Source organism: Nerophis ophidion, linkage group LG13, assembly GCF_033978795.1.
Source record: "Nerophis ophidion isolate RoL-2023_Sa linkage group LG13, RoL_Noph_v1.0, whole genome shotgun sequence".
NCBI lineage: Eukaryota > Metazoa > Chordata > Actinopteri > Syngnathiformes > Syngnathidae > Nerophis > Nerophis ophidion.
Window position 1 is genome coordinate 10,574,108 of NC_084623.1, and position 15,575 is coordinate 10,589,682.

Sequence of the window (15,575 nt, forward strand, 5' to 3'; positions counted from 1 at the left end):
AACAAAACAGGAAGTGCCACCAGGAACTAAGGACGTCAAATACTAAACAGGATGTGATAACAAAACAGAACAAAACCAGAATCCGAGCCGTGGATCATGACAACGCCGTGGCGCGTTTGGGAGAGTGGCCGTGCCAGCAACCGGAGGGTTCCTGGTTCAATCCCCACCTTCTACCAACCTCGTCACGTTCGTTGTGTCCTTGAGCAAGACACTTCACCCTTGCTGCTGATGGGTCGCGGTAAAGCGCTGTACAAATATAACCCATTTAGATACTTCTAAATCACTAATCCTCGTCTCCATGATCCACACCTGACATCCACTGTAATGATACCAAATACAGGAGCATATCCAGTTGATACTACTAAATTACATCGATGTTTTTTAGCATCACACAATCTGTTTTCGTTTAAAAAAAATGAATATTATGTTTATAAACTCAGGAAATAACGTCCCTGGACACGTGAATATGACCAATGTAACGACTTGGTATCAGATCGATACCTAAATTTGTGGTATCATCCAAAACTAATGTAAAGTATCCAAACAACAGAAGAATAAGTGATTATTACATTTTGACAGAAGTGTAGCTATCCATCCATCCATCCATTTTCTACCGCGTATTCCCTTTTGGGGTCACGGGGGGCGCTGGCGCCTATCTCAGCTACAATCGGGCGGAAGGTGGGGTACACCCTGGACAAGTCGCCACCTCATCGCAGGGCCAGATGTGTAGCTAGAAAATGTTAAAAGAGAAAATGAGCAGATATTAACAGTAAATGAACAAATAGATCCATCCATCCATCCATTTTTCTACCGCGTATTCCCTTTTGGGGTCACGGGGGGCGCTGGCGCCTATCTCAGCTACAATCGGGCGGAAGGTGGGGTACACCCTGGACAACCTCATCGCAGGGCCAACACAGATAGACAGACAACATTCACACTCACATTCACACACTAGGGCCCATTTAGTGTTGCCAATCAACCTATCCCCAGGTGCATAGTCAATAATTCATTTTCTACCGCTTGTCCTTAATAATTTCGACAAAATATTCGAATGGTAAATGACACAACATGTCAGTAGCTAAATTAGGAGTCTTTGTTTGCTTATTTACAACTAAAAAACAAGTTGCCTTGTATGTTTCCGAGGCGTTCCCAGGACATAGTCTTCCCAACGTGTCCTGGGTCTTCCCCGTGGCCTCCTACCGGTCGGACATGCCCTTAGCAGCTCCCTAGGGAGGCGTTCGGGTGGCATCCTGTCCAGATGCCTGAACCACCTCATCTGGCACCTCTCGATGTGGAGGATCAGCGGTTTTACGTTGAGCTCCTCCCGGATGACAGAGCTTCTCACCCCATCCGGTGGAAAAAACTCATTTCGGTCGCTTGTACCCGTGATCTTGTCCTTTCAATCGTACCCCAAAGCTCTTGACCATAGGTGAGGATGGGAACGTAGCTCGACTGGTAAATTGAGAGCTTTGCCTTCCGGCTCAGCTCCTTCACCACAACGGATTGATACATCGTCCGCATTACTGATCCGCCTGTTGATCTCACGATCCACTCTTCCCTCACTCGTGAACAAGACTCCGAGGTACTTGAACCCCTCCACTTGGAGCAGGGTCTCCTCCCCAACCCGGAGATGGCACTCCAACCTTTTCCGGGCGAGAACCATGGACTCGGACTTGCTGATTCTCTTCCCAGTCGCTTCACACTCGGCTGCGAACCGATCCAGTGAGAGCTGAAGATCTTTGCCAGATGAAGTCATCAGGACCACATTATCTGCAAAAAGCAGAGACCTAATCCTGCAGCCACCAAACCGGATCCCCTCAACGTCCTGACAGAGCCTAGAAATTCTGTCCATAAATATTATGAACAGAATCGGTGACAAAGGACAGCCTTGGCGGAGTAAAACCCTCACTGGAAACGGGTCCGACTTACTGCTCTGATACTGATCGTACAGGTAGCGAACCGCCACAATCAGACAGTCCGATACCCCCATTCTCTCTGAACACTCCCCACAGGACTTCCCGAGGGACACGGTCGAATACCTTCTCCAAGTCCACTGGTTGGGCAAACTCCCATGAACCCTCAAGGACCCTGCCAAGAGTTGGTCCACACATTCCACGACCAGGACGAAAACCATTCTGTTCCTCCTGAATCCGAGGTCCGACTATCCGGCCTAGCCTCCTCTCCAGTACACCTGAATAGATATATTTTTTAAATCCAGATATTTATCGAGGTTTGTTCAAAATTCTATGTTGAGTATGATCCCAGATACAAGGTGCAGGCTTTCATTGACCCAACCGACCTGTTGAATGGAACACATTCAGCTCACGCTCATTTTCTGGGGTTTTGAGTTGAGCCTTCTTTGGTGACTTTGCTTCTCCAAGGGTGGTCCGCGGGAAATACCAGGGGATTAAACCTCTCTGCTGCGAGACGAGTGTGTTTGCGCGTATCTGCATGTGGGTTGCGTTTGTGTATTGATACAGTGTGGGAGAAAGCGTGTGTGCGAATATATGCGAGGGAGACATATTGTTGGTGTTTATGGGTGCTGGTGGTAAAATTCCACAAGTGTTTATGTTCTCTGAAAGAATCTTTGTTGCTGACCCATTTAACCCGGAGTTTGTTTCCACACTTTTTTGTGTTTGTTTGGAACAGGACTTTAATTTGTGTGTGTGTGTGATACAATTTGGTACACCAATTAATCAAGAGACTTGCCTAAAGCTACTTTTGGGAACTTAATGAAGTGGAAATGACTTCCTCTGTTTTCTCTCATAATTTGGGGGGCAGGGGTGAGTACTTGCACCAAGTGTTCTGGAACTTTCCGTTCTTGGTAGTTGTGGACTTTTCTGTCTTGTGTTACAAAACCCCAAAACCAGTGAAGTTGGCACGTTGTGTAAATAGTAAATAAAAACAGAATACAATGATTTGTAAATCCTTTTCAACCTATTTTAAAATAAATAGACTGCAAAGACAAGATACTTAACGTTCAAACTGGAAAACGTTATTTTTTTTGCAAATATTAGCTCATTTGGAATTTGATGCCTGCAACATGTTTCAAAAAAGCCTGAGCAAGTTGAGAAATGCTCATCAAACACTTATGTGGAACATCCCACAGGTGAACAGGCTGATTGGGAACATGTGGGTGCCGTGATTGGGTGTAAAAACTGGAAAACGTTATTTTTTTTGCAAATATTAGCTCATTTGGAATTTGATGCCTGCAACATGTTTCAAAAAAGCCTGAGCAAGTTGAGAAATGCTCATCAAACACTTATGTGGAACATCCCACAGGTGAACAGGCTGATTGGGAACAGGTGGGTGCCGTGATTGGGTGTAAAAACAGCTCAGTGTTTCAAAAACAAGGACGGGGCGAGGGTCACCACTTTGTGAACAAACGCATGAGCAAATTGTCGAACAGTTTAAGAACATTTCTCATTGAGCTATTGCAAGGAATATAGGGATTTCACCATCTATGGTCCGTATTATCATCGAAAGGTTCAGGGAATCTGGATAAATCACTGTACGGAAGTGGTGATATTACGGACCTTCCATCCCTCAGGTGGTACTGCATCAAAAAGCGACATCAGTCTGAAAAGGATATCACCACATGGGTTCAGGAACACTTCAGAAAACCATTGTCAGTATCTACAGTTTGTCGCTACGTCTGTAAGTGCAAGTTAAAATTCTATCATGCAATGCGAAAGACATTTATCAACAACACCCAGAAACGCCGCCGGCTTCGCTGGGCTCAAGCTCACCTAAGATGGATCTAAGATCTTTTTGCATTGTTCACTCATGCTTTAAAATATCAGTTGAGTGGAAAAACAAGCTGGCTCTATAATGTAGTTATTATTATATATCTCTGATTTATGACCAGTGTTGGGACTGTAACGCCGCTATTCTTTTTATATTCAGTAACTCAGTTACCGTTACTACATGAGGCGTTATTGCGTTATTTACGTTATTTTTTTTATATACTATCGGCTAGAAACAGAAGATCTTAGATTTTTTTTTTGAAGAGCTGCAGTGTCGTCCTTCTAAATCTTCCTGTGTCACTTCCTCTGTGTGTGTGTGTGTGTGTGTGTGTGTTGGGGGGGCGGGGGGGGGGGATGGGGTCGAGTCCCTTAACATGGAGATATTCTCACTACTTTTCTTTTGTCGAACACAAAGAAAAGAACATTTTAGTTAAATGGAATGCATCCGGGCGGAAGGCGGGGTACACCCTTGACAAGTTGCCACCTCATCGCAGGTCCGACACAGATAGACAGACAACATTCACACACTAGGGACCAATTTAGTGTTGCCAATCAAGCTATCCCCAGGTGCATGTCTTTGGCGTTGGGAGGAAGCCAGAGTATCCGGAGGGAACCCACGCAGTCACGGGGAGAACATGCAGAAAGATCCCGATCCCGGGATTGAACCCAGGACTAACTCAAGACCTGCGAGTGTTTGTCAAATAAACAGGATTATCCAAAACGTTCCTTTTTCTTACGATGACGTTTCAGTCACATCACATACATTTCTGTGATTTTAATAGATTCCGTTTCTATTGGCCAATTCCGTGATTCTGTTTGTGATTCCGTCATCGGGGAAATTGTTGTGCCCTAAATAACTCCGAGTAACAAGTAATATTTATTTCACAGCCCTCAGCAGCCCACTTAGCTCCAATTTCATTCATATTGTTCATAGCTATGATTCTATTTACTTCTGCGGTACCTTTTAACCTGAAGTGGAGCGAGAATAGATTGACTGTGATTTGCTGTTGTCAAGGACATCTCCCCCATATGTCCTCGAATTATTTTGCTCACAAGTGATCACCGTGACCGACCTGAAATTTATCACAATCATCGATCACATTCATATAATTGCCCGACAGCGCTATCTCAAAGTTTGAGGTGATTACTGGTTTGTTGGTACGACTGTCCCTTCAGCTGCTTATTTGTCACGAGCAGGCAGCTGTGGTGTTTGTGACCTGGGATAGCTGCCCCAGCAGCAGCTGGGTTCTGTGCCCCGGTTGATTGATTGAAACTTTTATTAGTAGATTGCACAGTTCAGTACATATTCCGTACAATTGACCACTGGTAACACCCGAATAAGTCAGGGTCCATGTTAATCAATTCATAGTATTGGGCACTGCTGCCGCTGGTGAGTCAGGCGTCTACTGAATGGTCACATCTGCGGCTGACGAGGAGGACGATCGGCACGGTGCTCTGTTGACCGTCGTGGAGTTCGAGCACTTTGTCGGCCGGCATTGAGGCAGTTGCCTCTCTGGAGATGACTGTGTCTTTTGGAGCGGACCCACCGGAGAGGATGTCAAAAGCGGAACCACGGAAGGCAGAACTGATGAGGACACTGCGGAAAATGTGGGCTTCGGACTCGACGGGGTTGTTTGGAGGGGACCCGTCGGAAGATGAGAGAAGCTGTGCGCCCCCAGCCGCCAGTAGTAGCCCCTCCCTCACGAAGCGTATTCCAGACAGAATAAGGAACTGTTGATTGGTGGCGCCCTCCACAGTAGAAGCCTGGGATGGGCGCAGGGAGGCTACGAAGATGGACAAAGAGACGTCCCGTGCTAACTCCAGACTGGACTCCAGGATTGACAGCACGGTGGGTTGAATTGAATCGGAGCTGCCACCGAAACCGAGGTAAGTGAAGTCCTGAGCTGGCAAGACGCAAGCACAGGAGGAAGCTGGGCTATGGGAAGCCAAGACGCTTGCGCTTTGAAAAGCCGCGATTCAGAAATAGGCAGAGCTCGGACTTTGGTGACGGTACAGGCCAAACTTGAGGAAGCAGGCGTGAGATTGGCCTGGGTTGGAACCGCACAAACCTGGTGGTCTTCATCTCCACCATGAAATGTACGGTCCAAAATTGCTGGTCCAACGTCGCTGACGGGGTTACTCACTGGCTGAAAGATTGGCTGCGATGGTTGTGACCTCAAAATGCAAAGGACAGGAGGCGACGTGCAAGTACGAAGAGTGGTTAATTATAGCTGTCTAGTACATGCAAATGTTGGGTTAATTGAAGATGCAAATTTGAGTCTGGATGTACACCCAGTGATTGAACTGTCCAGGGTGTACCCTGACTCTCCCCAGTCACCTCCTGTATGATCCAGCTCACTCACCGTATTAAAAAAATAGGTTGTTAGGCTCGTCATCAAGAGAAACAAGCATTTGTCGTTTTCATACTGAGTTGAGACAATGGCAAAAGAAATACGAGCGAACGATAATAGGATTTGCAAATATTGGACAAAATGGAAGAGAGAAGGAGGTGGAGGGATGCTGAAGAGTATGCACCGGAGGGGGGTTAGGGATCAAGGAATGAATGAAATTAAAATAAGTGCGACAAGGAGGGGGAAGGAAGGGAGTGAGAGATGTAATGAGATAGAAAGAGGAGTGGCAGGAGAAATGGATAATAAGAGTACCCCCACCCCCTTTGCACCATGCGGAGAGGTTGGGGCTGCCTGACCCACCCTTGATCCAAAAAAGCTTTGTGAAACTTTCCCCGGCAGAGGGAAGAAGAGGGAGAGTGAGTCGAGAGGAGAGGCAGTCAGGATCCAATTAGAGGACCGACCCAGTCTGACATTGCGGGGGAAGTTAGAGAAACGCGTGCATCCCCACCATAATAATGGCTTCGCAGTTCTGGCAACTTTTTCTTCAGGCTGGATTAGACCGCAAGACGTCCACCGGTGTGTAGCGGCGTCAGCATCCCTCCACGTCCGTCACCATGCCGTCAGTCTCCCTCAGCGTGCCGACCGCTTTGGCCGGTCCTGCTCGCACTTGGGTCTGCCTGTCCTGCATGTTCTGGGTGAGATGACTTTTCTTGAACTGATTAGAATATTTGCACACGCAGTCAGTGCGGATGCCTGCGACACAGATGGACGAGTGTAGAAAGATGTTGTTCCGAGAGAAACTGATGCGATTTGCAAAATGCACGACATGTGTTTTGAGTGATGTTGCACAAGATGACCGAATAGAATGTTCTAGTCGATGACTGGTTCTTGTCTGAATCGAGCTCTCATCAGATCAGGAAAGCCAAGCAACCTATTGGGTGGTCTGCTCGTCGGGGGCAGGGTGTAGGTTTAGGTCCCAGGCTGAGGGGGGTCTTGGCACTGTGACACATTAGAATTAGGGAGTTCTTAGGCGGGTGAACCAGAGGATGCTCAAGTACGAGAACTTTGGAATCAGATTGTTGTCTTCCTACTTCCCGAGTCCCCCTGTATCCCTCCGAGTCTCACTAGGCGGTCGGGACGCAGCTATTTTTGTTTTCTCTCGTATAATTGAATCTGCCTCGCATTCCCGCGCTCACTGAGGGCTTGTCGGTGCACTTACGCGCCTTTGAGGTTGTAACGCGCAAGAAAATGGTTTGTGTATTTAGAAGCACTGTGACCGTCATTTCCGAATGGGACCTGAAGCACCAGGGCGCCTCTCTTAATTTCTGCCGATTTGAAAGAACATTCCTGTCTAAAATCGACAGCAGTACATGCGGCGGTCCTCTTTTTTTTTGGGCTGAATAAAGGATGAAAGAGGCCAGCAGTTGAATGGACCATTGAGATCCATCCGTCCCCATTCTGCAGTAGGTCCTTTGGGACATGACTGCACACCAGTGGTGGAGCTGGAGTTCTTGACGAGGAGACCGGATAATCTTACAGAGCTCTTCATCGGTTAATTACCGTTCTTTTAGAGGGGAGGTGACGGTGGGGTTCGTAAAAAAAAAAAAAAAACCTTAGAAGCCCCCCCGCCCCCTCAGCATGGCTTTGGGTCACTGATTGACTGCATCAACGCACTGTATGACAGAGTGAGCTCATGTATTCGTAATGGCTTCAATATGAGCCTTGGGGGGTCTGGCCCTAAAATATTGGTAATTGCACTCCTTTGTTTTTGGTACTTAATATTTGTAATGGCCTGGTTACAAACTTACACTATTGTATATATATGGACATCTTTGAAACAAGGATTGCAACTATTACCACAATTAAATAACAATTTCTGGACCATAGGGCGCACCGGATTATAAGGTGGACTGCCAATGAATGGCCTATTTTCAATCTTTTCTTCACATATAAGGACATACTTGCCAACCTTCCCGATTTTCCCGGGAGACTTACGAATTTCAGTGCCCCTCCCGAAAATCTCCGGGGGCAACCATTCTCCCGATTTCCACCCGGTCAACAATATTGCTGCCTTTACCGTCCTCTACAACCTGTCGTTTCCTCCATACAAACAGCCCAGTCACGTTATATATGCGGCTTTTAAACACACACAATGCAATGCATACTTGGTCAACAGCCATATAGGTCACACTGAGGGTGGCCGTATAAACACTGTTACAAATATGCGCCACACTGTGAACCCACACCAAACAAGAATGACAAACACATTTCGGGAGAACATCCACACCGTAACACAACACAAACACAAGTATACAAATACCCAGAACCCCTTGCAGCACTAACAATTCCGTGAGGCTCCAATATACACCCCCCGCTTCCACCAAACCCCCGCTGCCGGCGACAGTCAGTTCGTATAAGTGCAGTTTTGTATGGCGGTTTTTCGACCATTTTAATTTAATACGGTAATACTAACCGTCGGGAGTATTAAAGCGGTTGTCATTACCACCGTTTATTTGCAGTTCTAAAGCCGAAACTGATACACATTTTATAGCCATGTGTATCTTAGTCCCCTTAAAGTTGAGCAATGTGGTTGGTGTGGAGACCCTGCCCCAAGTGGAGGAGTTCAAGTACCTCGGAGTCTTGTTCACGAGTGAGGGAAGAGTGGATCGTAAGCTAGATAGGCGGATCGGTGCGGCGTCTTCAGTAATGCTGACGCCGTATCGATCCGTTGTGGTGAAGAAGGAGCTGAGCCGGAAGGCAAAGCTCTCAATCCTCGGGATCCCCCAGGAAGAGCTGGACTGAGTGGCTGGGGAGAGGAAAGTCTGGGCTTCCATTCTTAGGCTGCTGCCCCCGCGACCCAACCTCGAATAAGCGGAAAAAGATGGATGTATGGATGAAAGTTTAGTTAGGAAACATATTCATTATTAATAAGCTGATTTGTTTTAGCACTACATATGAGTCCCGTCTTATGCAGTATAATTGGTGAGTACTTATTTTTCTAATCATCCTGACCCAAGCCTTAGGTGTATGTGGTTGGATATAATTTTTGAATATGATTCAAATCAAGAGTAAGATTACTAATTCAGTGTACATATTTATTTGAGTGGACCCCTGGCTCCCCCATTAGAGGAAAAGTTGGGCCCCGTGGGCAGAAAGGTTAAGAACCCCTGTTGTAGACCATTTTAGCTCGTTTTTTTTTTTGTATAACTTTAAGCAAGTAATATGCACATGGCCTTTAAAATGCATTTTGTTAGGAAAATACCTGTGATATTTGTGGCAGCTTTTAGGTGTAAGGTTCAACATGCTCAGGGGTACATGTCAAGACATTCTGTTAACAGGTGGCTAGTGATTTATGGCCAATTAGATAAAAGCTCAACCTCTGCAAAAATGTTTTGGTCAATGACCGATCTTGCTTTAAAGTTGGGTACTTGTGCGAACCTTAAGTCCTTAAATCAAATCTTGAAAACAAAAGAGTGACTTTTTTTTTATGTAAATGTTTTAAAAAATCATCTGCATAACCCCCACAATATCGAATGTATGATTTTGCGACCCCAAAAGGGACCAGCGGTAAAAAATGGATGGATTTGTACTAAATATGGGTGAGCGGTTTTAGGTAATTTCAACAGAAATAGTGGCATAACTATCAAACTTTGTAAGTTAGATGCAGTTAGAGCAGTTAGATGCAGTTAGAGCAGGGGTCCCCAAAGTTTTTATATATATATATATATATATGTATGTATGTATGTATGTATGTTTGTATGTATATATATATATGTATATATGTATGTACATATGTATATATATATGTATACACACACACACACACACATATATATATATATATATATACACACACACACATTTATATATATATACACACACACATATATATACGTATGTATGTATATATATATATATATGTATATCCATGTGTGTGTGTATATATATGTGTGTGTATATATACATATATATGTATATATATACGTATATATGTATATATACACATATATATATATATGTATACATATGTATATATACACATATATATGTATATATGTATATCTACACACACACACACACACACACATATATATATATATATATATATATATATATATATATATATATACCTACAAGTATATATATACATACATACATGTATATATATGTGTATATATATATATATATACATATATACGTATATATATACATACATATATGTATGTATACATATATACGTATATATATATACATATGTATATATATAAATATATGCTCAGAAATTGATGTGTTTACTGCTTACATTCTTTACATAAGTGAGTTGAAAAATAACATGGATCCAGGCGGATGTCCGTTTCTCCTCTAATTAACAGTCATAAAAAGAAACCTCCCAAATATATTACACGATGCATACATATATTCATACATTTTAGGAATTAGATTCATTTTCATGGTAAAAAACTGACATTTTTAAGGTCTGGGGGCTTTTATTTTGCAAAGTAGTAGTAATAACGTCTTCTTTGTTAATTTACAGAATCTGGTCAACATCCTTTGTTCTCACTTTACGACATCAAGACCACATTGTGGCCACATTAGGACCCGTGCGCGTTTAAAATTTTACTTGCAATGTAAACAGTCCAAAAATTCCGGTTTTGAAAAATTTTGATTTGAGCCACTTTGGCCTGCCGTGTAAATGTAGTCCTATAGTCAGAAAGTGATCCCCTAAGTAATCAATGAATTCACGAGGGCCATGCGAGTCCTTGTTGTCCATTTTAGCTGTAATTAACAATATATAAAGAATAATCGTCAGTGTTTATCTCGAGGCAACAACAAAAAACAAATCAGATTTAGCATTAGCATTAGCATTAGCATCTGGTTCACGAGGGTAGAGATGAGCAACTACACAAATGGCCTGTCATGAACTACTCTCACAGCAGGTAACAAAGTAAATAGTGAATATTTGATGTGATTTACCGAAAGTTCCAGGAACCTTTCCACAGTCCCGCCTGTGGAACCGTTTCTACCGGGGTAGTTTTTGGTGGCAACACAGGAGGAATGGGGAAATTCCTGTAAAGGCCTTTCAGTGGAGAAAAGCCTAAACTTGACTATCTGGAGGAAGCAAAAGTCTGAACAAGATTTTCGTAGGGGAACCTGTGTAAGGATCATACCCGTCGCGGAAGGGTAGCAGTTAGAGAGGCTTCCTGGTGAAAGCTACACTACGGTTGGTATCGGTCCTGATGGGACCCCCGTGAAGGTTCACGTGAGCTATGGTCCAGTGTCGGAACGTCTGGACAGGCTCCGCATCTCCCATCTCAGACAAACCCCCAACACAGTTGCTGTACGTGGGGGGCCTCGGGTACCCAACGAGCCTCCCTCAAAGGGAGCAGAAGAGTTCCCGGTCTGGGGGTTCAATGTCTGAGGATTCGATTCAGACTCCTCCAAATCCAATTATTGAATAGTCGATACCCTAGCTCATGGGTGTCAAACTCTGGCCCGCGGGCCAAATCTGGCCCGCCGTGTAATTTAATTTGGCCCTTGAGGCAATATCAATTTAGCATTAGAGCTGGTCCGCCGGTGTTATACAGCGTCGGTGCCGCTGTAACACCGCATTCACCGCTAATACTCATACTTGCCAAAGCTCCTAATTTTTCCGGTAGACTCCCGAAGTTCAGTGCCCTTCCCGAAAATCTCCCAGGGCAACCATTCTCCCGTATTTCTACCGATTTCCACCTGGACAACTATATTGGGGGCGTGCATTTAAAGCACTGCCTTTAGCGTTCTCTACAACCTGTCGTCACGTCCGCTTTTCCTCCATACTAACAGCGTGTCACATAATATTTGTGGCTTTTACACACACACAAGTGAATGCAAGGCATACTTGATCAACAGCCATACAGGTCACACTGAGGGTGGCCGTATAAACAATTTTAGCACTGTTACAAGTAGGGATGTCCCGATCCGATATTGATATCAGAAATCGGTCCGATATTAGCCAAAAAAGTGAATATCGGATTTTATCGGACTGAATCTAAAAACTCCGATATAAGCGCTCCGATATAAGCTGTCCATTTTCCGCTGCAGCACTTCTATAATAGGTGACTGGTTTGATCACACTCCAACACAGTAGGTGGCGGCAATGCCCCTTCATTAACGTTGGTGGCGGCCGCGGAAGAAGAGCGTCTCTGATCCAACATCCACAGCCCACGTGATCACAACAACGACAACGCGTGTGCTCAGCAAAGTGTAGTGATGTCAGCTGTGTGGAAGTATTTTAACTCACAGCATGCCGAAATGCTTATCTTCTTAAAAAAAAATCTCCACATTATGCTCGGACTGCAGAAAGTGGAGAAGGAGGAGGAGGAGTAGTAAGGGTAGTCAGCACTGACTGATTATTATTTGTTTTATGCTCTTGTTATTAGAGTGATATGTTTATTGTGTTTACAATATTCTTCAGTAAAGACTAAGAGTAATCACTACATTGTTTTGGGCATAGTCAGTCAGTGAAACTGGAGCTGTGAACTCTTAATTTAGAGCAGTTGGACAGTGGACAATATTGTGTTGTTTTTGTGGTTTTTGTCCCTGCCCACAGTTGTTTCCAACATATGCTGACAGTAAAAAAATAACTGAAGTGAACTTGAATTGTTTGCACTTTAAAACGTTTTTGGTTTTTTTTTTATTTGATTTATTTAGGTTATTTTTCAGGGTCTTTTAATTTATTTTTAATTTATTCTTTTCAATTGTATAATTATGTTGGTATTAGTGGTTATTTTGCACTTTAAATATAACATTTTGTTTTTATTGGATTTGTTGAGGTAATACTTTTATGTTGAAGGTTAAAATTTATGTAACCAATTGGTTAATAATAAATGGGTCAGTTTTTCCTATACCTACTCTTGCTGACTATTATTTTCTGTTTGAACTACAACATCAGTAACAGTAACATCCCTTTATCAAGCCTTTTCTAACATTCTACAAAACAAAATAAGGAATAAATATATGTATGATTTGTGCCTATATCGTATCGTATTGATATCGGTATCGGCAAATACTCAAGGCTACAATATCGGTATCGTATCGGAAGTGAAAAAGTTGTATCGGGACATCCCTAGTTACAAGTATGCGCAACACTGTGAACCCACACCACACAAGAATGACAAACACATTTCGAGTGAACATCCGCACCGTAACACAACAGAAGAAATACCCAGAACCCCTTGCAGCACTAACTCTTACGGGAAACTTCCAGCAAACTGACCAATAATTAACGTTTTATTCATGCATTTTCTCTTGCTACTTCAAGGCTTGAATGTTTGGTTCATTCATTATTGTTATTTTATTTTCAAATGTATTATTAGCCTGTGGAAAGATTTTTATATGCACCTCAGAAGATTGCAAGTAGAAAAAAAAGGCATTACATTTTTATTTAAATTTTATTTGATATGCCATTGATATTTTTAAAATTATTATTATTTGAAACTGGATTTTGCATGTCACTAAAGTTATATAAGCCTTGCTTTTTCAATATTTAATACAAAACGTGTTTGGGTCCCTATTAAAAGGTTAATTTGTTCAACCTTGGCCCGCGGCTTTGTTCCGTTTAAAATTTTGGCCCACTCTGTATTTGAGTTTGACACCCCTGCCCTAGCTACCATGTCCTCAAACTTTTCAGTCCACTCCAGACTTCCTAGTTACACATGTCACAGAATGTGACCGCTGTCTTTGATAAGACATGTAAGAAAAGCTATGTTAGGGGTGAAAAACGTGGGTGAGATGCTATATACCATAAGTTCAAAGAACTGCTTCGGATGAGTGATCTCTCTGACACATGCAATGTCGTTTTTATGACATGGCTTTGAAGCATAGCTCTGGGAAATAATGTCACCTCAGGAATGTTAGGTCATTGACCTAGAGTGGTCTTAATTGGGAAGTAGAAGAATCTAATATGTTGTCCTCTTAAATCTTCCACAAATGGCTCTGTCTTTCATAATAAATCAATCTAATAGGAGTGTCCGTTTTTGTCTCAAAGCAGCACATAAAATATTTTCATAGCTTTTGGGACGATACGTGGACGTACAACTTGTTGAATGGCACCTCTGTCATGGCCTTGGGAGGCCTGTATCGCTCTCACTGACTCTAAGCAACTCTGTGGAGGGTGGCAGGATCTCATCCATCCATCTTCTTCCGCTTATCCGAGATCGGGTCGCGGGGGCAGCAGCCGAAGCAGGGAAGCCCAGACTTCCCTCTCCCCAGCCACTTCGTTCAGCTCTTCCCGGGGAATCCCGAGGCGTTCCCAGGCCAGCCGGGAGACATAGTCTTCCCAACGTGTCCTGGGTCTTTCCCCGTGGCCTCCTACCGGTTGGACGTGCCCTAAGCACCTCCCTAGGGAGGCGTTCGGGTGGCATCCTGACCAGATGCCCGAACCACTTCATCTGGCTCCTCTCGATGTGGAGGTTCAGCGGCTTTTCTTTGAGTTCCTCCCTGATGGCAGAGCTTCTCACCCTATCTTTAAGGGAGAACCCCGCCACCCGGCGGAGGAAACTCATTTCGGCCGCTTGTACCCGTGATCTCGTCCTTTGGGTCATAACCCAGAGCTCATGACCGTAGGTGAGGATGGGAATGTAGATCGACCGGTAAATTGAGAGCTTTGCCTTCCGGCTCAGCTCCTTCTTCACCACAACGGATCGATACAGCGTCCGCATTACTAAAGACGCTGCACTGATCCGCCTGTCGATCTCACGATCCACTCTTCCCTCACTCGTGAAGAAGACTCTGAGGTACTTGAACTCCTCCACTTGGGGCAGGGTCTCCTCCCCAACCCGGAGATGGCACTCCACCCTACAAATGTGATGACTTGCTTTACAGCATACATCACTTCCCCTCTTTTCCCCGTTCGTTAATAAGACGGAAGTCAATGCGAAGTCCGACACCCCATACTCTCTGAGCACTCCCCACAGGACTTCCCGAGGGACACGGTCGAATGCCTCCTCCAAGTCCACAAAGCACATGTAGACTGGTTGGGCAAACTCCCATGCAGCCCCAAGAACCCTGCGGAGAGTATAGAGCTGGTCCACAGTTCCACGACCAGGACGAAAACCACACTGTTCCTCCTGAATCCGAGGTTCGACTATCCGGCATAGCCTCCTCACCAGTACACCTGAATAAACCTTACCGGGAAGGCTGAGGAGAGTGATCCCACGATAGTTGGAACACACCCTCCGGTCCCCCTTCTTAAAGAGAGGAACCACCACCCCGGTCTGCCAATCCAGAGGTACCACCCCCGATGTCCACGCGATGCTGCAGAATCTTGTCAACCAAGACAGCCCCACAGCATCCAGAGCCTTAAGGATGAGTATGGGGTATCAGACTGTCTTATTGTGGCGGTCCGCTCCCTGTACGATCAGTGCCAGAGCTTGGGCCGCATTGCCGGCAGTAAGTCGAACACATTTCCAGTGAGGGTTGGACTCCGCCAAGCCTGTCC

General features: G+C 44.5%; 1 protein-coding gene across 10 annotated transcripts in view; it reads left to right on the top strand.

Annotated features, from left to right (window-relative positions):
• Positions 1 to 15,575, top strand: part of tns1b (tensin 1b) — a 362,081-nt gene that overhangs the window by 37,826 nt on the left and 308,680 nt on the right. The window contains exon 1 of one of the 10 annotated variants that reach the window (XM_061918388.1): positions 6,511 to 6,792. The exons of the other annotated variants lie outside the window; for them this stretch is intronic. Within the exon in view, the coding sequence (XP_061774372.1) occupies positions 6,712 to 6,792 (81 nt within the window). The 5' untranslated portion in view covers positions 6,511 to 6,711. Of the gene's footprint in view, positions 1 to 6,510; positions 6,793 to 15,575 lie in introns of those variants that run through there. 10 annotated transcript variants of the gene reach the window in all.